The sequence below is a fragment of the Trachurus japonicus genome, chromosome 14 (genome assembly GCF_045865225.1).
Source record: "Trachurus japonicus isolate A0001 chromosome 14, Traja_1.0".
Classification (NCBI taxonomy): domain Eukaryota; kingdom Metazoa; phylum Chordata; class Actinopteri; order Carangiformes; family Carangidae; genus Trachurus; species Trachurus japonicus.
The window spans coordinates 15,103,587-15,131,468 of NC_140920.1; the positions used below are offsets into that span (position 1 = coordinate 15,103,587).

At 42.1% G+C, this 27,882-nt stretch overlaps 1 protein-coding gene across 1 annotated transcript; it reads left to right on the plus strand.

The window, feature by feature from the left end:
• LOC146974497 (neuronal migration protein doublecortin-like) lies at nt 1–27,882 on the plus strand. Its single transcript, XM_085797907.1, has 7 exons — nt 1–223; nt 4,379–4,804; nt 7,612–7,952; nt 17,405–17,507; nt 20,861–20,947; nt 24,682–24,779; nt 24,901–27,882. Exons 2-7 carry the CDS (start codon nt 4,441–4,443, stop codon nt 24,955–24,957), a joined length of 1,050 nt encoding a protein of 349 aa, XP_085654033.1. The 5' UTR covers nt 1–223; nt 4,379–4,440; the 3' UTR covers nt 24,958–27,882.

Here is a 27,882-nt window from a genome sequence, read left to right on the forward strand (position 1 = left end):
TCCCACTGTGGGCGGGTCCGCTCGTTGGCTTTAGGACCCAGTGGCTCCTCCAGTGAGGCAGGCAGCGGCTCGGCTCTCAGACTGAGGCAGACAGACAAAGGCGAGGGGGAGAGACGGCGTGCTTCTATCCTGCAGCATCGACTCACACACTCACATCCACTCCCCACACACATACACACTCACTCACACACACACTCCCTTCACTCCGCAAGCAGCGACGCAGGTGAGTCCGCTACCGGCTGGGATTACACAGACTTTACTGATCACAAGGAATCATTAAATAGTAATGTTTTTTTTTTTTTACTCGGAGTGGGCAAGTCAGAGAATAGATGAGTGGAGAAAAGGATTTTTTAAGGGTTTTTCAGATTGTGCGTTTGAGCAGGTGGATTGAGAGAAGGTGTGCGCACAGCCCCGGCTTCCCCCTCCACTCCCTCTTTTCTCTTTCCACCTGAAGAAAAACTTGCGTTTTAAGCCGCTGCTGTGCCATGTGGCCACACTCATCCACCATAAATGAGAAGTGTAGTGTCATGATGAAACTTTTTTCCCCCCCTTTTGTGACTGTGTAGATTTAACTAACCAAGATTCAGTGTGTAGATGGATATTGTGCGTGGATCTGTTCAGATGAAGAAGACTGGAGAGTGTTAATGTGGTGCTGGTTTGTCAGGAGTGTGTAGTCATCGGGGTGTTGTGTGTGTGGGTGGCTCAGTCAGGAGCTCGGAACCAGCCAAAATATCAATGATACCACACAATGTTATACTGCAGTGCTGCTTCATGTTAGGGGGAGTGCATGCTGCTGCTGCCGTTGCTGCTGGTGATTTTCTTTCAGCTATTAATGAAAATGTCTGCAGTGTATCAATCAACCATTTAGAGAGATAATCATTATGTGGAGTGTGTCATGTCATATAGCTTAATGCTTTTAAATCTGCCATGTTACTTGGGCCATGAGGGAAAATCCTCATTGAGCAGATATTACTTTATGGACTGGTGGTTGGAGAATAAGCCGGCTGCTCCTCCAACAAGCAGCAGCAGGAGCAGCAGCAGTGCCGGTGATGTCACTCTGAAGGCAGGCACCCTGTAGGAGACAATGGACTGTCCTAGTTGATGCTCCACTGGGGAAGGGTCACAGTCAGCTCTGCCCATTAGTGCAGCAGATGGGCCTGAAACCTGGCCTTTGTCAGCTGAGGAGCACCCATTCTGCAGGAGTCCCACCCCTGTTAGTTAGTGTGGCTGTCACAGCAGCAGCAGCAGCAGCACAGCCATGGGTTAGCTGAGGATCGGAGGGCCCCAGCACATGGATGGGTGGCGGCAGCATGTTTTCTCCTCTGTTTTAAAGGCCTATCAGTCTGATCATTGTATAGCAGGTTGCATGAGTAACATAATATGGGTGTTTTTTTATCATAGAGGAGGATGAAGGAAATTTTGTGAGCAAACAGGCTTAAACGACAGTATTTCATGGTTTGCATGCATGAAACAAAATGGTGAAAGAAGCATGAGAGGTTATTGACTGACTTTTTAATATGTTCATTGGAAGTAGGAGTGAGTACATGCTGCACATCAATATCACATTATACTATTAATGTGATGTTCAAAGCAACAACCATTGATCTTACTGATTAGTCTAATTATTTCCTGACCAGTGGGCTTGGCAATAGAATACTGTAGAACAAAAAATATGTATGTTGTTGTCTTCAACTGTTGAGTTTTGTCTCAGAAATACACCTACACCTATAGAGATTCAAGTTTATGATAAAAAAAAAAGAGACAAAATCCTCCAGACTTGATACCACCATGATGCAGCTCCACTGATGACTGACAATAAGTGACTAAAAGCTTGGTAGAAAATTGTTACGACAAAAATTTGTGAGTGAGAGAAGTTTTCTGACCTGAAATCAAACTAATGCTGTGTAAAACAAGTCGTTAAAGCTTCCCATGTGACACTGTGTGTGTGTGTGTTGTTAGTAAGCCATTTAGGGTTGGGTTGAGTTCAAGAGCTGTGACCTTCCAGTCGGTGTAGTCGAGTCCCGTAGTAGGCTAATCAAGTCCCAGAAGAGAAACAACTGACATGTGTCACATCTTTGCCTTATTCTGACATTTTTATTCAGCTTTGAATAAATTTGTAGAGACCAGTCTTGTTTTAAAGACACTGCATGATGAAGGAGATTTATGTCATCAGAGCAGGGCTTTAAACTGGGCACGGATAAGTCGCTCTTTTATGTGGGCATACTGTATGTGGGTGTTTTGTCATGGGTGTGTAACAGTTGGGTTCAATGAGTTTTTGTGTCCCTTTTTTCGAGGACTGAGTTGTAGTCATCAGGTGGGGGGTGGGTGGTGGCAGGAAAAGATCGGTCTTCAAATGGGAAAGCTGCTCCAGCCTTATGCCAGTCCATTTTTATTTATTTATTTTTATTTAACCTTTATTTAACCAGGCGAAAAATCATTAAGAACAGGTTCTTATTTGCAATGATGGCCTGACAAAAAGCACAAGCTTCTTGAGGGGAGAGGGGGAGAGGGCTGTGAAAAAAAGTACAAGTTAACCATCTCATAGCATAAGTGGTTTATTGTTTAATGGCTGAGCAGGTGCATCATCTGCATAATTCAATGGACAAAAAAAGACACGGGGTCAACCTTTTGACTCAAGTGATGAAAGACACAATTCAAATCCAATCCCACTGTAAAACATAGGCTACATGTCAGTAAATATTCACTCGTATCACTTACTCTAAACTCCCTCACTGTAACACTGTCTCCACTGAAATATTGAACACTACTCTGAGAATCCATTATTCTTAACGTTGGACATGTGCTACAGCCATGTTTGAGATTTTACACTCTAAAAATTACAATGTTTTAACAAGTTGTATTGGATGCAGACGTTAATTTTGCATCAAACCCGTACATTTCATCGTATGCCACTCAATGACACAGCAGTTTGTGGGCTACCTTTTAACCAAGCGATTTTAAATTTTAAACTTGCATTACTTCTAAATTTATGAACATATTTATATTGAAATAACATCCTTCATGTGAGCTGTGAATGACAATCTATAGCATATTCCACTTTGCACTGAGATCTTATATGTTTGATCACTCTGTCTGGAAACAATGGCAGCAGAACTATTATCTCTTCTTCCGTGTGGTTTTGGGGCCTAATTGATTTTGAACATTCGAAACAGCAACCAACAAGTTACCAAACCTATGATCAAAGGATTGTTTCACAAATAGTGCCTTTGAACTTTATTAGCGGTCATGAGAGAGTCGGTGATTCATCTGGGCAAGTGAGACAACTGTTCACAGGTGTATGTGGGTGGATGACATAAGAAGAGACAGAAATGTATCATATGTGCTATATGGCTCACACAGCGGTTTAGTCAAAGCCAGTGAGACAATGCATTGTTATCTTGCTTTTTATTCATGAATTTTATTGTTTGCTCTCCAGTCTTGTGGATCCAACATATTTATTCATATGTCCTGGGTAACAAATTCAACCCTTTTAACATATTAGCAGGATATGACCATACAGTACTTTTTATATTATATTCTTTCATCCCCCTCACATGACTGTGAATAATCTCCACCTTTTAATTCATGCAAGTTTTTTCTGCCCATACCCTGTCACCACTGTGGATGAGTCAACTGCAAGACCCAGTGTTGACTCCAGTGACAAAATAGCAGAGGTGGGAATTGTGGAGTCATCAAGTCATCTCCATGCCATGTATTTGTTCTGCTCAGTCACTGAACCAGGTGCATTCACTAATTAGCTCACCTTCCTGGCTGAAACCAGCTGATTGGACTCAGCTGGTTTAGTGCATGAGCAGAACAAATACATGGAGATGACTTGATGACTCCACAATGGGCTCTATGCACAGCTCCACTACTTCCTGAACTTAAGGCAGCTCCTTTATTTCCTGTCTTACATTACTGGACAAACTGATTAATCCAGGTGTGTCTGAGTAGTCACAATGGTCAGACACACCTGGATTAATCAGTTTGTCCAATAATGTAAGACAGGAAATAAAGGAGCTGCTTTAAATTCAGGAAGTAGTGGAGCTGTGCATAGAGCCCATTCCCACCACTGCAAAATAGTAGTCTCAGTCATTGCCTGTGATGTCTACGCTGATGAAACCATTACCGTTGTATCAAATTTTGGTTACCTGGATTTCAAGTTAAAACCACAGAGGTTTGGTGTCTCCTCTGCTTTTGATATGAAAATAAATGTCTGTTTTGTACTTGCGGTTAAAGGTAATAGTGGTGAGTGATTAAAGTCATCAGGGATGTAGGAAAGGGCACAAGAAAGTCAGAAAATTAAAAATCGCTATGTTGCACTATACTATTTTACGTAATGACACATTATATACATTCTTCTCCCTCTTTCCCCTAGATTCTTTGGAGCTGGTCACCACCACTGCACATTTGTCACAACCATCACAACTCTCAGTCATCATGGAGCTAGACTTTGGACATTTTGACGAGCGAGACAAGGCCTCCCGTGCCCAGCGGGGTGGGCGCATGAACGGACTCCCCAGCCCCACCCACAGCGCCCACTGCAGCTTCTACCGGACACGCACCCTGCAGGCCCTTACCAGTGAGAAGAAAGCCAAAAAGGTGCGCTTCTACCGCAACGGAGACCGCTACTTCAAGGGCATCGTGTACGCTGTGGCCAACGACCGGTTTCGCACCTTCGACTCCCTGCTGGCTGACCTCACGCGCTCGCTGTCTGACCACATCAACTTGCCACAGGGTGTGCGCTTCATCTTCACTATCGATGGCACTCAGAAGATTTCAACCATGGATGAGCTAGAGGAAGGTAAGCAGCAGCACCCTCTGGACTCTGGGTATATATCTGTGTTAATGCATCTCCTACCTGGGATGCTGCATCATTTTAGATCAGTTTCTTTGTTCCCAAGCAGAGCAGCAGTAGTGAGATCAAACTGAGACTTTATAGGGCACTATGTTAGTCAGCTTCTGTACTGAGAAGATTTGGAAAATTTGACATTTCCCATTTACTGAGATTATAGGTTTTATCTGTTTGGTCTACACTCCTTTAATCTCTCATATTCATTTGTCCCTGCAGTGATCAGGCTTTAAATGACCTATGTTGAATGATTTGGTGAAACTGGATGTGTTTGTTGCCTTGGTATGCATGTTTGCTTCTATGTTTTTGACTACTTGCTATGTTTTTCACTACTTGCTGTGAAACTAATTGCCCCTAGGGGATAATAAAGACTCTTGAACCTTGAACCTTGAACCTATGATGTAGCAATTTCTAATCTGAGGGGTTTTGTTTGGGCCAGTTGAGCACACATGCTTCACTTTTATCAACTATTGGCATCTTACAAGTTATTTTAAAATGATCCTTTTTCTTTAATGTAAAGTTGACAGTGTTTGATAAAGAAAACAGGTTGGTTTCATGGCTCTATGCCATGCTGCTCGTTTTAAATTGTATGTCACGGTTCAGTTCTTAAAGTTTCTACAAAGCTGAAGACAGGTCCTGTACTTTGGTTTTAATGAGGCTCAGTGGTCTCAGTTTTAGGATGTTTAACTCAGACTCAGCATGCTTCATACTGAGCTGTAAAGTCAGCTCTCTGCGGCTCAGCATGGGATGAAGAGTTCAATAACAGACGGCATTAGGATCTAATTCTTTAAAGAAACCTCCAGTCACAATCAGGGTGGGAGTTTTTATGAGTTTCTACTGTTCAGTGTCTCCGTTAGTGTCTGTGGTGACAATGGACGGAAATGAGAAAATATTCATAAGGTAGGGGGGGAAAGTACTGATTCAGCAGTCAAGGTATTTTACATCATAACATATTTCGTGCTATCACGGCTTGGGAAAGCTGATCATGAGCAGCTGCCATCGTGGCTGTCTGCGTCTGCTATACTCTACATTTGGCATCGGAGAGTTGATCAGAACAAGTGCAGATTTGTGTGTTTGCAGATTCTTGTTGTGCAAGTTGCCAAAGACGATTTGAAAAACTCTCTGGCGATTGAACGAAGGCTTTTCTTAGCACCCGACCGGCTTATCCTTGCATTGGTCTGAAGTTGTTGTGTAGTAGTTGTGAATATTTCTGGTGAATCCTTTATCATTTTGAACAATTATATGTAGATGTTTCTCAGGATTAATTTCATGGCCTAATAAATCGGCTAAACTGTAAGTCCTGATCTACTCACCAGGAAACTGGCTGTAAAGAAGTGATGGGCGGAGTCAGTTTGGGGGCAGAGTTGGAAGATGAACCGCAGTTTAATTTGTCCAAAACGAGGTGATCGTCTCTGCTACTTGAGCTGCTTAGGAGAGATAGGAGCGTGTGCTGTGCTGTGCTGTGTGTGGGGCGGGTGCAGGAAAGAAGGGGGCTGCACTGTAAGCACTGTTGGTGGTGGGGGGCATTTCATTGTGCTTCCTCTTGTGGGCTATAATTAATTGCTCAATCTCTTCTGCACAGTGTAATCCTGTTTTGTGTCTTTGTCTTTTCCGTAATTTCTCCACATTTGGCCTAATTGTTGCCTTCTGGATTCCCCTTATGCTAATATCGCTCTTTCTCTTTCTATCTCCTTCTCCCTGCTGCCTTTTGTCTTTACTTTAGCTCCTCTCCCTGTCTGAGCTAAAGCACAATCTGCTGTAAAAACTGGGAATCAATAAATGACAATGAAAATGGAGGATTATCTAGAGTTGGGTGATGGACAGGCAACATTAGGAAAATACATTTGAGACTGTGCAGTATTTTTTGTTTAGTGCTCACATGACTGGAGTCCTCTTTTAATGTCCAGTGAAGAAGTTGGTCAGGTTTCATCTGGGAGGATGGAGGTGGTTGTTGTAATGTCAGACTCACTGAGCCGAGGGATACACGCTTTAGACTCAAAACAGGATACATTTCTAAAGTGTTATTACTCTGTGTGTGCTATTAAACGCAGGTATTGTTGGGACTGATCTCTGCTGTGGCCTCATGGGAGATCCTTGAAGGGTTGGCTTCTTATTATTTCCTTCAACACCAGTCACTATACTTGATAATTCATGATCACACTGTATACTTCAGGTTTCATCTGTTTCATCATGGATCCATTAGATGAATTTAATTCCCTGGAAATGTGTCAGTGTTTCATATGAGACTACTTAAATGCTTAGATTTTGGGTATATAGATATTCCTATTGATCCCAGTATTATCTATCCAACCAGTTTTAAGTTTTGAGGCCTGTGCATCCGCTCCAGAACAAGCTGGATGAATGACATTTAGTTTGTAGTGCTCAGAGGATCATAAACAACATTTGAGAGAGAAAATCCTTGGAGTGCGTATCTTTCCAGAATCGAATTACTCAGAGCATCAAAAACCCATGAACCATTTTTTCAGAGCTTTGTCAGCCAACAAAACTGACATCATCTACAGTTTGTAGGCTACTAAATGGTTTTTAGATATTTGATCAATTCAGAGATGAAATCTGAGAGGGGGAAGTCTAGCGGTAACTTCTCCCACTGGTGTTCACATCTCACAATTTGGCTTCCTTCCTGCAGGTTCAGATGTTTCACAGTGGACACCTCTGGGACTCTTAGGTGTCAGAGCTGAATAGCCGAATGTGTTACAACACACTAACCCATTTTTTTTTTCCTTTTTTGCCCCTCACAGGGGAAAGCTACGTTTGTGCATCAGAGAACTTCTACAAGAAGGTCGACTACACAAAGAATGTCAACCCCAACTGGTCCGTGAATGTAAAAGCCTCAGCGAGCCAGAAGAACATGCAGTCCTTCGCTGCCAAGGCCGGGTTCGAGTCCAGAGATACCAAGGACTTTGTTCGACCCAAACTTGTGACCGTGATGCGCAGTGGTGTGAAGCCACGTAAAGCCGTGCGCGTCCTGCTCAACAAGAAAACGGCGCACTCCTTCGAGCAGGTCCTCACTGACATCACAGAGGCCATTAAACTGGAAAGCGGCGTGGTCAAGAGGATCTACACGCTTGACGGCAAGCAGGTAAGTCTGACTTTCAGCCGCTGACCTGAGCAGCATCATACTCTTGGGTAAAAGACATGGGATCATAGCTGCAAACCTTTCTTAACTGGGTCATAATATGCATATGAAAAACTGTAACCATCTAAAAATTTAAATGAACCAAGCTGCTGGTGGATTTTATGCTGAACGCAGTGTTGCCTTCTGTTGTAGGATTAACAGGAATAAAGCCGGTACAGTATATCATTCAAACAAAGCTACCTGATAGTAAAATTTGTGGTGTGGCTTGAAGGTAGTTTGTCATTCATGTGCTACTTCCACCCACACCCAGGCAGGTAACATTTGGATTAAAGGAAAGTAGAAAACCAAATTATTTGTTTGCAAATGGAAAAAAAAAACAGCTGCTAGAGGACAGGACATTATTGTCTTGTCCAACCCTCCATGACACAGCAGGTGCATGCGAACCTTCAACATCCATGAGAACAACCTGTGTACACAATGGCCTTCATTGTCTTCAGTCTTTATTCTGACTTTCAGTCTGACATAACGTATTCTCCTGTCTTGTGGTCCAGGTCATCTGTACCCAGCCCACTGGCCTTTTGTTGAGTGTTTAGTTTTTAGGCCACTGCCATTTTTGTGTCCATCTGTGATTGAAAAGCTCAAAAGTCCTGGGAAGTTCAGTCTTCCACCCTCTATGGACAAAGGGCCAAGCCCTGTATTGTTGGGTTTGATCATTTTGTCCCTTTTGTTACAGTGCTTGGGATGTGGCCTGCTGGTATTTTAGTAAAACACTAAGAATAGGGGTTTTGAAACCCTTCATGTTTCACCCTTCACACACATCAAAACCATTGTCAGCTTCACTTAATTTACTCGGGTAACTTGCAATCTATGACCTAAGAACACATCTGAAGTTGAGGTTTTGACAGAGGCATCAGCTTCTCGTCATCAATGTGTGATGATACTCTAGTTGTTGAGGTTGGAGACACAGACATGTCTGGTTCCCTGTAACAGAAACCCAAGAATAAAGTGTCCTGAGCAACCTTGACTGCTGTCTGGTGCTCAGTTGTAGGATCCTTTGGCTGTTGTAGGTCAAACAGAAATCAGGGCACGGGAAGCCCCATGAGAAGACCCTGCAGAGAAATGTTTCCAGTGGCTGGCTGTGGGCAGTGAATGACCTCAAAGCCCTGTTGTTGCATGAGATTAAAGATGATATGATTGATGCATACAGTAAGAATCGCATTTTGACCTTATTATCACACTGTATTTTACAGAGAATTTAAATCCTAAGGTGCATTTACTTTTATGGCTAATTGAATCTGCCCTAGTTGGCTAGATACAGTAGCAGACAGTGATACCTAATTCGCTTACCTGCCAAATTCAATTAGCACAATAGCCCATGTTTATACTGCCAACATAATTTCATATCTTTCACTCGGACTCTGATCTATGTCCAGTTTTGGGGTAAATGGCCTCCAGTCAGTCTGGGCACACTTTCCTCCCAAGAAAATGCTTTCACATGTGTTGCTTTTAACACAGTTAAGAGCAGATTGGAAAGACTATGTTAGGCGGTTGTCTTGGCAACAGTTACAAAAAAGCTGTGCCTCAGTTCCACATTGCTGTTATCGCCTAATAAAACAGCCTGCACTGATTTCTAGTATAGGCCTTTTCTCCAGTGCAGATAAGCAGAATATACTGTATATTTTACAGGAGTAATATGTTGAATGTAATTGGGATGCAAACATCAGACAGAACAAAGGCAGGAGGACGGTGGAAGCTAATCAAATAATCAGTATGAGCTGCACAACATGCTTCAACTTTGGCTAAAAGTCACTCCCAGGGGAAGACCATTGTTTTCTCTACACACGGGCTCAGCTAAAAGGACGTGATGTTTTATTCATGTTTGAGCTTTAGTGCAGAAATCTCGAGGAACAACCGCAGCCACCATGCAGCGTCACCACCTGGAAGGTTGTGCACAGGTCCGTTAGATGAACTGTCTGTTATCTCCGTTGTATCGCTGTGTGTGTGCCAATTTATAAAGTTGTAAAAAAAAAAAAAAAAGGAGCGGGCACGGTCCAATAAACAAGTCTGGATACGGGTGCAGTAGGAAGTGACCTTTTGACTACAAAGCATTCAGCAGCCATGATAAAGATGTGTCTTACAGGTGAATTCAGATATGGATTTAGTTATCTGAAGATAAATTAAAACCTCACACCTGTAATCTGTTGTGTAGGTCAAAATGTTGTTTTTTTTCAGGACTATTGTGAACTGCAGTGCGGATGAGGAGCGTGTGTGGATATGCGTGTGGACATCTGTTCCTCAGTTCCCCTCTTTGATTCGGTTAAACATTCACTAATCCTCGTGCGGGGACCTTTTTTTCTTGTATTATTCATTACAGATGGACAGAGGATCGTGCCCTGCTGAGCTCCTTTAGGTGTTGTTCCTCTTTTTTCCTCCTGTATTAATAAGGCCCAGCTCACATATGTCTTGGAGGAGGGGAGGTGCGCTGAAATGATAGATGGGGGAATTTGATTTTAATGCGCTCTCCCAGGGGTGCAGTCTGGCAGCCCCCGGGTCTTGCGCTGCTTTTCCTACACTTGCTAAGATATTTGAGTATTGTCATCACCTTACTGGGGATATATGCAGCTGTTGTTATATTTTTATGTATTTATCTTTGTGGTTTGGCTGCGGTTGGGTTTGATCACCAAGAATCTCTTGGCATTGCTCTGCATTTTTAATGATGATGTCTTTCCATGAAATGAATGTAATAGCCTCCATATGGTAGCGATCCCAATCAGAGCGTATTGATCCTGCTGTCGTTACTGTAGATATAGATTAATTACTCCACAAACGGCGTCCACTGATCTCTGGGACTCCCAGTTTTCATTGCAATGCACGGAAATGTGAGAGACGCTGCACACATTATTGCAGTGTCTTTGTGTGCAGAGGCACACTGCAGCTGCTCTGTGGTCGAGGTGATATGGTAGAAGCAATATTGATGCAGTGCCCGCCCCTCCCTGACTCTGCGCTGATCCTCCTCTTCCCATTCCATTGCGATAGCTGCTGGGACTGGTTGCTAGGAGACCACATCCCCGGCACAAAGAGAGCCCAGCTGGTGCGGACTGGTCTGTCAGATACCACATCCTGTAGTGGGTGTGAGAGTTTACCATCAATGCAAGCCTTTTTGGTTTAAAAAAATATCACACGTCAGGTTTTTTTCCTTATTCACCTGTGAACATTGTGTCACCGGGTTCGAATCGGAGACGTGATGGACTCCTGTAGTGTGTGTGTGTGTGTGTGTGTGTGTGTGTGAGTGTGAGTGAAAATAGCTCTGACAGATTCGTTTGTGATTGACTAAAAGGTGGTTCAGGTTGTGTTTCTAGCGTTTTTAAAATGGCCACTTCTCATGCTTGACGTTCCCCTCGGCGCGGTGCAGACTGTAAAGACGGGCTGCCCTCCTCTCTTTGTCACTGTTGTGAACAAAATCACTCCCATTTTCCCCTCAAACGCTGGTGCTTTTCACTTCAATCACGCAGGGTGGGGCCAGTGGATTCAGGAGTCATTTTCCATTCTTATAGCAAATTAGGATCATATTATTTTTGCTGATGGGGAGTAATTATTCCCCGTGCCTAACACACAAAAAAAAGTACATTTCTTGATTTGCCCTCCCTGCTTCTAAAGGCTACATTAAATCAGAGAGGGTTTAATTGCTGGCAGCCATTTTGTATTCAGTCCTCTTTGATAGGTGTCTGCATCGAAGAATAGTTCTGATTTGCATTAGAAAATCCACTCTGAGTTTCACTCTGGGAAGGTTTTTCATCTAATTAGGAAGCAAAATCCGAAAATCATTTGTGAAATATATCTTGCACTGTGTGTTGCTGTGCACCATTCGTCCTCATGAATCACCTTGTCCTCCGGATTTCAGGGGGGCTCCCATTATTTTGACCTGGTTAAGATTAAGGTTTTCATTTAAGTCCTCCTTTTAAAATTAAAAGATTTGTCAACAAAGAGCCGCAGAAGAAAAGAAACGGATGCTTCAGGCGTGCTCCAGGCACAAGGTCACACTGTTATTGTCAGAGAACAAAAGATTCCAGTTCGCTTTAAAAGTTAATAACTCGTGGTAAGAAATTATTCACTGAACAGGGGATGGATGCAGGCATGGGTTCAGGGCTTCTTAACGACTAAAATATATCCGCTAATAGGGAAGAAAAGCCTGCTTTCCCCTGGTTATCAGCGCTCTTGCAGTCTGCCTTCTTTGCCATGCTGCAGAAGCAGTTGTCATGGCAATAAGCTCCGCTGTGATGGATTCAGTTTGTGACAATGGCTGTAATACGCTGAGTGTGCTCTTTACGTCGGGTCTTACCTGCCTGCTCTCTGTTCTTCAGCCGTCAGCGCGGCTCACAACAGCCACATCTCATTCACACGTGCACGCCCACATGTTCATGCACAGCGTTTAGCAGAGGTACACGAGCAGGAGGATAGAGGGGTGTGGTCCCAGTGATGAAGCATGGCAGCCTGTCTGCATCTCTCTGCGCCTGGATCCCCACACACACACACACACACACGCACACAGCCCCAGCGGTTCCTGCATGAGCACCACATCAACAAGTGAGCGCGACCCCGAGGGGGGTAAGAGGAGGAAGCGCAATTTAATAAAGCTAAGGCCACATCAGTCAGCCAAATGGAAAGCCTGCTTCCTCGGGGTTGGGGAGGGGTGGGGTTAAAACAACATCAGGCACCAGCTGGTCCCCATGACTGTGCAGACATCGCTATAACTGTCTCATCTGTGCTCCAAATGCATCCTGAGCACCTACAGTAGCACACAGGCTCTGCTCTGGTGCAACAAGGTCACAGACGGGTCAAAAAGGCAAATGGCTGTAAAGCCAGACTTCTATGAAGCTCTTCCTGATGATGCCCAAATATGGGCATTTGTTTTCTCTCTAGCAATTATACTAAATCCATATTTTTAAAAATGCATTGTGCAGTCTGTGAAACACCCGTCTGAATCAGACAAAATGGAGACGCTGTGTGTGTTTTTGGAGGAATATTCCACTCGGTGCAGAGGCGCTGTTATTGATCAGGTCTCTGTGCCTACAGTGAAGGAAATGGTGTGGGAGTTTTCCCATGGGTTGCAAAGCAAGGTCCTACAGCATTCATCTGTTTTTATACTTTTATACTTTCCTCTTACATAGCTCACAGACACAATATGATATTTAATGAAAGCTCATTTTGCTCACTGTGAGATCACTTTTATGCAAGGTTTACTCCAGCTTTAGTTGAGTGCTGTGCATGCAGCCTTACACCTATCGTCATACTCTCTGCTAACATGAAGGAAGCACAGTAAAAAAGAACTAAAAAAAAAAACTGCTGCAGTGTGCACCAACGCTTAACACTTGCTTTTAAAAAACAGAAAGACAGTACAATATCAGCTCCAAGTGACAGGTTTTTGGGGGTAGAAAGAAAACGCTCACAAACTGATCTGAAATCGTTCCTCTTTGTTGTTTTTCAGGGCAAAGCCGATGTATTTGATTCTACTTACTGGCCATTAGCTGACTTATTGACACTGGTGGTGAATCTTTACCGTTCGTCAGATAAAAGGTGATGAGTCGCCTGCATGGGTGGGTCAGACGAGTGGGGATGTGAACGGCGTAATGCAACAGTGCATAGCTTTACTTCTGCTCAGAGATCAATTAACATGTCGGTGTGGAAACTGAACCTTGGGACTCATCAGTCACTTGTGATGCTGAAAGGATGAGCTGAAGTAAAGACGAGACAAGACTCATGAGATTTGTCAGAAGTCCTGGGAAGATGCTGCTTCACACAAGCAGAAAAAAACATTTTAGTTGCATCTGAGACAATTGCTTTCAAAAGAAAATACAATTTTGAGGTGTTGCTCAGCCCAGATTATAATAACAGTTATTTCTCAAACTGTGTAAAACTGTTAACTCTTCACATTAACTTTCCTAATAAAGGAGGAGGCTAACTGATTATTCCTATCCTATTTGTTACATGCAGCACAAAGACAAACTATAGAAACTGCTCAAACTTGTGACTCACTCTCTTCTCGTCTCGAGGAGCAGAATCACAGCTCAATTTCTATATTTACCGGGTGACCACCATCACCTAATGAATCGCCTGCAGCCTGTGGGTGAGTGGTCAGAGTGGGTCTAAAGGAACTCTAAATAATTCAGTCACTGTAGTTGGTGGATCCCTGCGTGGCTGCTGGTGGAGTTGGTGGTTTTTGGGGGGTCATGTGGTCCTGACAGCTGGTGAGGCTGAGATTAGGGATGGGCTTGTTGGTACAGAGGGCCGGGGGTGGGGGGCACCTGGAGTCTTGGAGGAGCCAGTTTTTTCAGAAAACCCCTCACGTCTTCTTCCAATAAACACATAAATAAATACATCCACACTGACTCTAATGGATGCATTTGCATGTGCAGTATGTAAATATGCAATACACCAGGGCTTCTGGCAATCTTGAAGTCGAATGCCATCCTGTCATCTCATATTGTCCTTCTCCTGGATACTGTTGCCAGGTGGATCTGGTCGACGCAGCTGACTGACCTTTTCAAAATTGAGAGAGGATGCTCCTTAACCTATATCCAAATGTTCCCAAGCTGCTCTGCCCTTTCCTCACTTGCAGCCACGTTTCAAAGAGACTCTGACATTTTCTTTGCGACCTGATTGGCTGCAAAGCAAAGTGTTTTACCACAGTGTTTCCATCAACTGTTGACAGATGTTAAAATATGACAGGAAGTTACAGTACAGCAACCATTTATCTATGATTGGCATGGCATCCCACACGGGAGGGGAAAAACAATAGCGGCTGATATTGTTGTTAATCAGAAAGTTGTGCTCATGCAGGACAGGTTTGGGTTATTGTTGGATTGTCTGTGGGACATTTGAAACATGCTGTATATGAAACTATTTGTAACTTAATGACGCAGAGAGGCCTGTAGAGATAATGTGGATCGGAAGCGATCCCTGTTGGGAGCTGGATTAGCAGGTTTCTAAATGGGATTCAGTGTTTTTGGGAAGGCCTCATGAGGCGGGCAGATGCCTTCTTACAAGGTTATTTTAATTACTGTGGCACCATGTTTAAAAGGTTTCTGAGATGTTGCATTGTACTGATATTCAGGAGCAATACTGAGTAATATTTTGCTTTCCAATCCACTGAGCTGGACACACCTACTGTAAACTTGCAGCACAGTTTAGAGTGAGTTTTCCCTCTGATTCAGTACCAGATGTTAGAAAGAGAAAATATTTCGGAGTTTGAAAGCTTGTAGTTCCTTGAAATTAAATCCACATTTCTGATCATTTTTTAATCTTTAATTAAAATGCCTCGAAACGTAGAGGTTGCACACCTTTTTGTTTTGGGCTATTTAAAATGAACCCCCTCTTAAGCTTAGACGCCTTTATTGGGTTATAGTGATGCTTCTTGTTTGTCGACCAGAAACCAACAGAGGAAACCGAATCTTCATTTCTAATGGCGACTTCTGTTAAGAGAGATTAAGGTAGCCGTATGTTGGATAAACACTTGATCCCTTTAATCAGCTCTGTTCTTAAAGCTATTAAAACAGAGACTTGTCTCTGCCCTCTCGCCCCATTTCCATCACCTCACTCCACCCGCTGGCCATGGGGGAACAAGAGCTTCCTAATGCTTCCATCTTATGATTAACAGTCGGGTGCCTCTGTTGCCTCACAACAGTTTAACCTAATGAAAGTAACATGTATCTAATCTCTTGATAATGTACGCAGAAGAAACCCAAAAGTGCAGTCTGTGAATTAGCCCTGGCTTGAAAAACCAATTACATTTTGATCCCTGGAGTCAAACACCATCTCTGTATCTCAGCTGGGATCTGCCAGGCCTGTATCCAGGGAATCTTGTGGGACGCAGCGAGGGTACAGCTGTTGGATGCCACGCCACCGAGTCACCACCGCACGCTTTTAGCTTGTCTAGCAGGACAGAGAACCAACATGGCAGCTGCAGGGGTGCGGTGGTCCCAAATTATCTGCAGCTCATAGTTTGGATGTGTATCACAAAGGAAACCTTGATGCATCCTGACTATCCTGGCGGACGTCCCAACATGGGATAATCTTTCAGGGCATGGGTCGCTCAGAGAAACTCTCAGTCATTGAGAGGCTGTGTTTTTAGAAAATTAAAAAAAAGAAAAGAAAAAAAGCCCAGAAATTATGCCTGTTGAAAGACAGAGCCAGTCATCTGTAGTTAACTTAATTCACAATTCTTGATCCAATAATTAAAGTGAGGGATGAGAGATTTTAACAGGTGCTGCACTGACAATTAGAGTGAGATGCTTTTTAACAAATCTCATCTGCACCAGGAAGGAAGAAAAAAAGAAACACAGCCAAGTGGGAAACGCAGCTTTTAGCTTGAATGGCATTAATAGGCGTGCTTCAGCTGGTAACTGGGCCTGTATAATGGGGAGCAGAGGAGAAGGTGTGGCCCAAAGACATCTGTCCACTAAGTAGGCCATATTGTGTCAACAGCTGCTATAGAGTGAATCGTCCCGAGGGAAAGAAGTTGAATCATTTAAACATTACAGAAAAGGTGTAACATTGTCCCCTCTGTTTGTTCTTTTTTTGTGCTTTTTGTGTTGAGTTACATGCGCCTACTGTAGCTAAAGGCATGTTAACATGACAAGTAAGAGACAAAAGCTTCTGAACCCAAACCGCTACCGCCTTAAGCAGGCTAAATCCTTTGGTTGGCAGATAACCACAACCTTACTGTAACTGTTTGTTTACAGAGTTCATCCTCTTTTCTTTTAAACTAAATGCATTTACTGTAGAGTTTAATACTTTGATTTTCTGTGAGTGCTTCCTCTGTGCAACTTCTGGCTTCTTCCCTTCACGCTGTAAATGTCCACATGGATATTATTTAATCAGACTTAAATCAGTATTTCAAATGCACTTTAGATTATGAATAATAACAACATGTAATCAGATGGATGAGAACAAATAATTCCATCTTGGCAGCTACACTCTCTTGGTTTCTGTAACTCTCTGGGTGAAGAGTATAGAGTGGCAGATTAGCAACTTGGCAACATTGACAGCCCTGCTGGCCTGATGGTCAGTCTGCTGTATTGGTTCAGACTGACCTATATCTATCATTTACTGGACTCTAACCGGCCATTACTGGTGGGCCACCAACGGCTCTGTTTATCCTCTCTGACTCCTTCCCTTGTGCCACAACATCCACAGTGTTACTGTTGCCAGGAACTTTCAATCCAGCACCATTATCAGGGCTAAACTTGGACTCATAATGCCTTCTCCCATCGGCCTCAGTGGTACTTTGAGTGTAGTGCTAATGTAAATGTCCTAATGCACCAAAAAAAAGGTGGAGGAAATGTTAAACTCTGTTGGCAGAGAGGTTGTGAACGTGCTGTTGTGGTGTAGACTTATTGTCTTGTTATGATGCCTGTTGATTTTAATGGTCTCAGTAATTCTGTCCTCCGGCTTCACAGGTCACCTGCCTTCAAGATTTCTTTGGCGACGACGACGTCTTCATCGCATGTGGACCAGAGAAATTCCGCTACGCCCAGGATGACTTCTCTCTGGATGAGAACGGTGAGCGATGCAGCTTTTTGTTTTACATCATGTAATACAACAATAAAAGCCTAGTGACAATATATTTCTGTAGTCATTGAGCATAAGATTCATAATAATCAATTCTCCTGCAGCAGCAACAACCAAATGACAGTTTGTCATTATAGCAGTGAGAATATTAATAAAACATAAGAACAGATGACACTCACAAATGTCGTCATGATATCAGCAGGGCTTTGCACTGTTTATCTTTGCATAGTTATTCAAAAAAAGCCTATTAAGATGTAAATTATGTCAAACAGTCAACCATTTTATTGAACAGTAATCAGATGCAGTTTAGTCGGTTAATGGGTGTAAATACTTGTGTTTCTGTCTGTGATTAAAGTTGACATTATTGTTGCTGTTAATAGGCCCCAGTCTGTGGAGTTTTAGTTTATGCTTTTATTTTATGTCACTGAAAATTCAACCTGAACTATACAGCAAATTACATTTATATTGATGTCCTGGTCGTATTTGCCATGAGATCTGTTGTACAGAGACTGTCTTATTCGGAAATCCTCTCTTTATGCTATGAGATGAATGTGATAATTCCTTTTTTAGAAATGAGTTTTTTTTCTGGCCCCGTGTTTCCAGCGCTATAGCACATAAAATGTATCATGTATGGTGCATATATAAAATGAAAATGCCTAGATACTGTACAGCAAAGTGTGAGCAAATGGTTCCTGGGCTGTCGTTTAATAAACCGGTGTCCCGTTGGGGACTCTTTAGAGATACTATAATGGACTTTTCTCTGTTAAAGATGTTCTGTCCACAAACATTATACTCTGTGCTTGTTCATAGAGAGGAGGAAAATGATGTTTGTGAGAGGGAGATCAACAAAGAGGGTGAGGCTGTTATCAGCAGCAGGCAGCAGGGAGAGGAAAAGGTAGAGAAGAAGAAGAGCCATTAATCTGTCCGGTGACAGGTTTAGGCCAGTGATCTGTTGGTGCTGATACTGCCGGGAAGTCGAGGGGAGAAAATGTGAAACCAATCCTCTCACCGAGTCTCTCTGCTCCCCACAGACCTGAAACCTTATTTTTAACAACCCACTTCCACCTAATGTCCCACCTCGATACATTCAGTGTCTTGTAAATGTGTTTTAATCTTCACACAGCACTGATACAGTACAAGGCCTGATTTGTCGTCATGTTCCCCCTCGTCTCCTTCTTCCCCCCTCCTCCCTTCATTGTCAGATCATGGTAGGATGGCGATGCCAGGTCACTTATAATGATCTGGGTCCTTCTTTTTTTTTTTTCTCTCAGCGTACTTCCCCCCGTGGAGCCAAAGCTAAATTGTTTCATTTAGTCTATAATAACCTTGGGGCAATGCTAAATAAAATGGCTGAGTCTGGAGCATTCAGACATCCCTGGGTTGGCCTCGGCGGAGTAGAGGAGGAGAAAGCCCTGTCTGTAACACATCACATCACATCATCCGCATAGTCACAACGCTCATCACATGTCTGATGCTTTGGAAGGAAATTCAGATAATATGATGAAAGATAATCATTCAGATACTGTATATGCAAAAAATGAGGATGGATGCGGTGAAATGTTTTGCTTTAGCAGAGGTAAACTTTGCATAATGTGTTTCCTCTTTTCTTCTCCGCTGCGCTGAAGCTGCTTTTTAAGATCGGGCTTGGCAGAATTTACCAAAATAGCTTGAAATCCCCTGTGGTTATTTTTCACACTCCTCATGTTAAACACACAGCTATGCAGATGGACGTGCAGACATGTGTACCTGCAACTCTGCTCATGCAGCGACGGCATCAGTCGAGAGGGAGTCTGTGTAGATAGACTGGGGGCTGTTTTTTGAGACCACTGAGTAGACTAGACAAGCTGCCAGTCTGAAGTATTGTCAAAGGCGTGGTGGCACACCTTGCAAACAATAGCACATGAATGTACGTACGTCTCTATCCAGTAGTGTGTGAAGGTTAAGGGAGAGGAGACAGACGTGGTGCGATCCCAGGAGACGGAGGGAGGACAGATAGTATAATTAGCATCAAAAGTGGAAAAGAGGAGGGAGGGGGAGGAAAGAGAGAGTCTGACAGTACAAACAGAGAGGAAGATGCAGAAGGGAGGAGTAGCAGTGTCTGGAGTCTGTCTACTCTGATTAATGCAATGACCCAGAATTATACTCCATGTATTTTTATGATATATACTGTATAGGTGCTCTCTGCTGTATGCACAGTACATGAATTTATAAGCAACAGAGATCACTCGTGGACCCATATCAAGATCAAACTGTTTACTGGAAATTATTTCCACCACCTACAGTAATACCTAAATGTTACAGTGATGATACTTACACTATGATGTGTTTTTTTTACGAAACGATTTTAGGCAAACCCTTAAATGTTACATGTTGCCAGGATCATTCATACAAAGAATCAGAAATTTCCAGGATTTTGATTTAAACCAGGAGCCATGTGCTCAAAGTAAACATGATAATATCTGACGAGACATTAATGCCTCCCACTTCTCAGTTTATTTTGTTTCTTGGTGGTAGAGACGCATTTGTCAAAAAGCATGTGGAAGCTCCTAATTGTCTTGCCTCAGAGCAAATTGAACACTGCATCTCTAAAATCTGTTGACTTATATTCTGCAGAAAAACGTTCTTTCATGTTCCTTCATATTCCTTCATGTTGTATTTGTGCTGTGTTATTTCTGACAGTTTGTGCCGTGGGGTCGCACAAAACTGGGTGTTTTTTTCACGCACTTTCATATTCCTAGAACCCCAAAATACTAGAAAAGAACAACGCAACATTATACGGTTGTAATCAGAGTTAAATCTATTTATTGTTTATGAAAATGAATCGGATTATTTGCTAACTTTGGTAAAAAAGGAAAAGGTGATCCCTTTCCTTTTAATATAATTTAATGTTTTTTAAAAGATTGAAAGTAATATAAGAAAAGAATTGAACGTCATATCAACACAATTAAAGCTGTGATCAGATCAATGCATTAGTTGTATTTCATTTTATTTCCACCAGTCAACATGACAAATCAATGAACAGTCATTTAGTTTGTGAAAACAAAATTTCTATTATTGCTGATACAAAAGATTTTATTCAGAAGAGTATTCACACAGCCTTCCAAACATTTTCCTGTCAGATTATATTATCGGGACAGTATCAGTTGATATCAGTATTTGATTGGACAGTTAATCCTAAATACAGTACGAGCATCGACTTGTTTTGTTGTTAGATGTTGCCATTCAATTTAAACTCATGTTTTAGACTGAGATGCTCTAGAGAAGAGGAGCAGGTGCCGCTCACTCGTTGGGCTTTGAAGATAAAAGTGATGATTTCTAACCTCCTTTGTTTTTTCTCTCTACAGAGTGCAGGGTGATGAAAGGACCCAAAACTCCACGTGCAATGAAGAGTCCTGGTGCGATCAAGCGCAGCAAGTCTCCTGCTGAATCGAGTGAGAGCCCATAATTACCTCACCTACACTGTAACGCTTCCTGTTTTAACTAGAGCAGAAACTGACCCCACCTTGTTCTCTGAATCAAAACAAAGTGCTGGTGGAAAATAGCAATAGGCTAATACAGAGGCAGGAGCTGAACTCAAACACGATATTTAAATATGGCAGCAGGTTGATGTAGTGAACAGCTCCTGAGCTTCTGGTTGAAGACACTGAATCCCAAACAGGTTTTGTGGTGCTGGTCTGAAGCTGACCTTGACCTCTGACCTCACACTGTACAGAATAATTGGCATAATGATGGATTTCTCCTTTATGATTGATTGTGTTTCAAATATCCATCATGTGACTTCCCAATAAAATAATTTCAACAGACACATTTCTGAGAGTAACAAGAGTCCCTCCATTAGAATCTCTATTTTGAGATTATGGTGAAGGGAATTAGAAAAATAAATGCATTTAATTCAGTTTAGTTTATTAAGTGTAAAATCACCATGGTAGCAACATGGTCTCAATACACTTCACAAAATCGATTACAATAAACTCGATCAGGAGAAAGAGTAGACAAGCCAAATAAGCAAAAGAACACACAAAAAGACAAAGGAAAAAACAGAGAGGGATATAACTATTTGTCAAATTTCTCCACAACATTGGGTAAAAAGGTATGTTTTAAGAAGTGTTTTAAAAATTGCATTGGAGGTGGATTCTTATTATGTAGCGTGAGGCTATTCCACTGAAGGACTGAGGGAATGACCAGAATGTGAGAGTTCAGAGAGCGGAGAGGACGAGGTGGATTATAGGGTGTGAGTAGTTTGGATAGGTAGGATGGGGCCAGACCATTTAGTGCCTTACAGGTTAAAAGAAGGATCTGACGCAGCAGACGCAGGAGTAACAGGAGTTATATGACTTCTTTATTTACTGGTTCTGGTCAAAACTTTAGCAGCGGTGTTCTGCACAAGTTGAAGACTACAGTACATAGCAGAGGCAAACCCTCTGCTACTCGTAAAAGTTTAGGCAGATAAAAGTGTGGTTGCTCTCTGTGTTGTCAGGCTGTGCCTAGAGAGCTTTAGTAGACAGTCCAAAAGACATCAGCGCCTTAATCTCACTACAGCACCCTGTAAAAACCCTCCATGAGAATGGGGGCACTAAAAATCCAGCCTTTGTTTATCGAGGGTAATCTGATGAGATTTAGTTTAATGTTGCCAATGCAGATTCTTCTCCCTCTCTCTCTCGCTCTTTTTTTTTTTTTTTTTTTACATATAAAAACATGAATAAAACATGAAAAGTAAACAAAGACAGTGTAAACAGCTTTTGGCTGTTTGTTTCACAATCTAGGATTTTAACATTTAATAATATCCAGTGGGCAACAGAACACAATGGAGACACTGGTGCCTAACTAATGCTTGAACCTTTAATGTTAACAACAGCTTTTAACACTGGAAAACTGAGCTATACATCTCTGCTGTAGTGGTGTTGTTAGCGGAGCAGTTGGTGCCATGAAATCTAATCCAGTGCAGGCATGGAAAAAACCAAAAACAAATGCTTGTTATGGCTGCGCAGCACCAAGGCACACCCACGTAGAGGTTCTGCTGCATGTTCTTAAAACCCGTTAAAGTCTGAAGGACAGTGACAGTGTCTCTCCAGCAGGTGAGCTGTTAAACCCCCTGTCAGGGAAATGCAGAGAGGCAGCGTGGCAGCAGCAGGTCGTCTTTGCTTCATGTTTCACGCCACTTTTTGTGATGAGAGGGAGGGAGGAAGGGAGGGAGGGGGGTGTGGTGGCCAGCTCTGCAGGTTCCCTCAGTCCTTCAGTGGTCTTGAATAGTTTATTGATCAGTGATGGGGGATGCTTGGCCTTTAAGACAGCAGATGGTTGACCAATGTGCTGGACAGGCAGTAAACTGTTGAGCATTAACCACCTCTGTCGGACATGAGGGGTCAGCAGAGATAATGAGGTCGTAGCAAAGGAAACAAACTCTCTTTAGTGGGATTAGTACTGAAGAATTAAATTCCAGTTATTATTCACATTCAAAATTCATCTCCAACCTACATGACAATCATCGGGTATGCCATACATCATATAATAAGAAAAAAACATTAGGCCTAAATAACACCAATTGCATGTAACATGTTAAAAAGCAAGGAACTGATTACAAAGATGAGTTTAAGATGAATTTAAGACAAATTTAAGGAGTGAGATGCCGCAGGGGAGATGATTCAGAGCAACACTGACACATCCATTGATTGCACTAGTTTAGCTGATTTATTGATTTATGGTTGTGTTTTTTAATAGATATTTTTCTAGGTGAAAGTGATGATTCAGGGGACGATTTAAGCAGTTTCTTTGTCATAGTGATCCCTTATTATATGAATTAAAAGCCATAACACTTAAACAACCACATACCGAGTATCTTGGAATGTTTCCTAGCATGAATTTAATGATCGTCAATACCGGGCCTGCACAATGTGACAAAAAGTTAAATTATGTTGGTTAATATTGGGGTTGCTATTTAAAGAGATATACTTTAAATTATATTCTCTCTAGTTCACTGTAAAACTCTAATCAAACATGAGAAACTCTCAAGCACTGTATATTGCCATCTGTCTCTGGATGCTTCTCTTATTTCTAACTGGTTAACAGCTGCTATTGTTGAGCTGTAAGCTTTTTATTGGCCAACAGCTCAACAATAGGTGTTCGTGGCTCATGTTCTCCAGTGTACTTTTTTCAGTCCCAAACACACGTGTGAGAGTGCAGTTAACCTGCTTACCAGTGCTCTCTTCAGCGTCTGGCTCCTAAAACACAACACAACTTGTCTGAGGGTACACCGAGTTTAATGACTTGAATGCACTGAAAGTGTGTTTGGCAGGGCCCTGGGATGAAAGCCCACAATGCAACACAGTGATGTTCACTCTAACGTCACCATGCTGGGATGCATTTGCATGAATAAATCTCTCAAATGTAAAAAATCTAAAGAGAGGACCACCTAGACAGTGTGGACTACACTGCTGATACAGAGAAAAGGTTTGGTCTCTGAATGAGGCAGCTGCCCGCTCTGTTCGGTAAATGTGGGAGAGCTGCTAATGTTTAGATGTACTGATTTTAAGATCCTAAGATAATAAGATGTGTAATTCTTCCCTGTTTTTTTGCGTGTGTTTGTCCTTTAAAGTGTTCAAACCGCTTGTTACGGCTACATTTGTAAGTCTGTTTATCTGGCTGAGTGGTTAAATGAAGCCTGTGTCATTAAGTTGGTTGACAATAAAGCTTTATCCACATTTGAGTTCTCAACACTCATTGGCTCAAATTTACACCGGCCATCTGGCTCATAGTCCTTTTTTTGAAGAAAAAAAAGAAAAATCTTTTCATCTCTTGCAGACAAAAACTCTTTTTAAACCACTTTAAAACACACGGCGACATCACATCGCACCGCTCTTAGATATAAACACAATGTTCCACACAGAGGGATCCTAGCAACGTGGCAGGACGCAGAGCGAGTGAATAAAATGTCATCAACAAACACGGGGCTTGTAGACAGCGTCTCTCTACGCCGCGGCCAAATGAGGCCACAGTTCAGGAATGACTTTTCTCCTCAGCCAAGGGAAAAGGTCCAGGCCTCTCTTACACACTTTCTAATCCACTACTCTGCTTACCTCTCCCTCTCTCCTCTTTCCCTCCTCCTCCTCCTCCTCCTCCTCCTCCCATTACTCCCTCTTTTCTTCTCTGTTCTGTGCGGCTCTCTCAGCCAATGGGACGGGCTCCAGCAGCCAGCTCTCCACCCCGATTTCCAAGCATTCCCCTACCTCCACCCCCAACAGTCCTGGCCTCAACACCAAGCAGAAGGTACCTGGGCATCTCTTCTCCTTCTCCTGCCCTTTTTTATTTTTTATTTTTTATCTTGCCCTATTTTTCTCCAAGCCCTCTTTATGCTCCTAACTGTGACTCTGCTTTGCTGTGTTTCCAGGATCTCTACCTGCCCTTATCTCTGGATGATGACGATTCTCTCGGTGAATCCATGTAGACTCTCCCCCCTGCAGCCTGCCTCCTTTTTTTTGGCCTGAAACACAGAAGTTTTTATACCTCTGCTGCTTTCCACCTTCACTCACAGTGCCACCTGTTGTCTAGGAGAACCACTCTTTGTCTCTTTTTAAGGCCTTAGCCGCCAGGGCTATGACACCATTTGCTGCTTGAGAATAACACACACACATTTTTTTAAAATCAGTTTCAACCACTTTTCAACAATCAACTTACTGGTGTTCAGACATGTTTCTATGTGGAGGTTTTTTTTTTTTTTTTTCAAAGATCACACAGTTCACTGACCCACAGATTTCATGGTGTAAAAGTTTCACTTTGGTCTCAGACATTTTGTTGAAGGATGCACTCTGACTTCAATGTTTCAGTCACACGATTCCAAGCAGCAAATGGGTATTTTTTCGGGGTGTTAGTCAGAACTGACTCAACTTTTGTATCACTTGTACTTGTGACGTTCCTCCATGTCCCTCTGTCCTCCTGCCCCACGGTTAATGGTGTGAAAGGTTAACGGTTCCTTGTTAGAGGAAGTCTGCGAAGCCAGAGAAGGTCTTTCTAACCTGCTGTAAATACTGTGTATAGCTATCCATCATAACATCTCTGCCCAATGTCCATTGCTGTGCTTCCATAATGTCACTACAATATCGTCTAACATTTGCTCAACATAATACAGGGTATGGTCAAAATAAAAGAAGCAACCAAAATGAAGTCCCACCACAGAGGGTGAAGATGTGTGGGAAGACGATTGTTGGTCAGAGGCCCGCCTCCTCAATGAGAACTCGTGATCGCATTTAGATTTACATTAAATATTAAAAAACCGTAATTGTCTAAAACGATGCAATTTAAATTAACTACAATGAATCAATGTGTTAATGCTGTAATTGGCGTTCATCTTGTCAAATCAGACACGAGTCGGAACAAAAGCTTCTCACATAGCCCTCAGGGGAAATCTTTATGTTGGTGTTTCCTCCATTTTGACCCTCTACATAGACAGTAGGCTATACATGGTATATATAATATATACCCTCTGTGTTTTAGATTTTCACAAACCGCAGTGCATGATATTGGTGAATGATTGTGAAACTTTGGGCATGTAAAAAGCTGATTTGAAGGACCTAACAGTGCATAAAACAACCAAAGGAAAAACAATTAGGCCCTTTAAAAAAAGAGAAGAAAACCAACATACATGCAGTAGCTATACAGTTTTATTGATCAAGTCTAATTAATTCCCTTTCCCTTCTTCATCACAAATCGTGGTGACACTTTATGATACAATGTGTGAAATTCAAAGATAAATAAAGGTCTCAAAGCCAAAGTATGATTTTAGATAAAGAATTATAGAAAGGGGAAAATATGTAATTTTATTAGTTGTAAAACTCTTTAGATATTCTGGAGGAAACACACCTGGAGATTTATGCATGTTACTTTTAACACATCAGAATAAGGTCAACATTAAATCATGCTCATCTGAGGCAATTGGTGTCGTCAGGGCTCTAAACTTTAGTGGGATTTCTCCCGTCTTGCATGGCTCAGCATAGTTCTCAGATACAGGGGAGATGAAAACATAACGGTTGTCTAAATCCATGTGTGGGTTTTAAATTTTATAAAGTTTATTAATTTATATTAAGGGTACTCGTCTCTGATTTCTTTTCTAGTTTGAACTTGCTCACATGAGCTCTAAACACTAGTACTTTTTTCAAGCCTCTGTGTGCAACTTTCTATCGCAATATTGTCTTTTTCTGTAGTCATCACTTGCATCATGTGTCTTTACAAAAATACTGTAAGGAGTTTTCTCAGAATTTGCAGGGAATCAAACCTGAGAATCTCTAAATTGGAAAACACTGAAGCACAAAGCAGGGAGCTACTTACTCATCACAACAACAGACACTTTACTGTGTACTCGCCAGCATTACAATGCGTGACCACAATTAATATCTCAATGCTTTTATGAAGTGATTAAAAAATGCTGCAGGTGTAGCATCTTTTAAAATAACATCTATGCATTCGGATTAAAGAATAGTTTAAAAAGTTGTTTTCTTTTGTGTAGAGGATGGCCTTTTTATACCCAATATCATGATAAGAAATGAACTAAAACTCAAATTTCCATGCAGTTTTTCCTTTGTGATGACGTGACGGTCTGAAAGTTGTATGTCTGAGGAGAGAGCCAGTGTCCGCCCTCTGGATAAGCTTTGAATAGCTGTTTCCATCAGCCACTTAACACTCATGACACACTACTACAAAAATATCTGGTGCTGTGATTTACACCTTTCTCCTGCAGGGAGCGCTGTTACACCAGCACAACAGCTATTAACGTCAGCTAATCCAACAGCAGGGACACCTCACTTTACCCACCATTTTGTACAAACACCCCATTTGTTGTCATTTTTCCTCAAGATATCAGTTCTGTATTAACCTTACATGCTAATAATAATGGTCTTGTTTCCTTGATTTTTTCTACAGCTTATTACCGCGCTACCGCATATTAAACATAAACAGAAAGTGTTGGTTGTCTTGTGTAAACCGGCCGCCACCATGTAAGATGGATGGTGTGAATTCATCACCCTCAGTGGTGCCTTTTTTTTTTAAGATTACTGTTGTTTGATAAAAATAAATGAAATGGGACATCAAAGGCTTGTTCTTTGTTAACGGCTGTTTGTAAAACATTTTTAAATGTCTTGAATGGGGAAGCCTCCCAACACATCTTGTTTTGTAGACTTACAGGACACTTTATCATGGTGTAAATATGCTCCCTGTTCTTTCATATGTATGCCTTTCTGATCGAATGAATGACTTTACTTTCTTGGAAATTTACAATGTCCTTTTTTAGTGGTATTTTGCAATGTCACAGTGGCTTGTTTCAGTGCTTCATTCAATGTATTAACCGGTATCCTTTTGCAATTAAAACAGTTGTATTTCA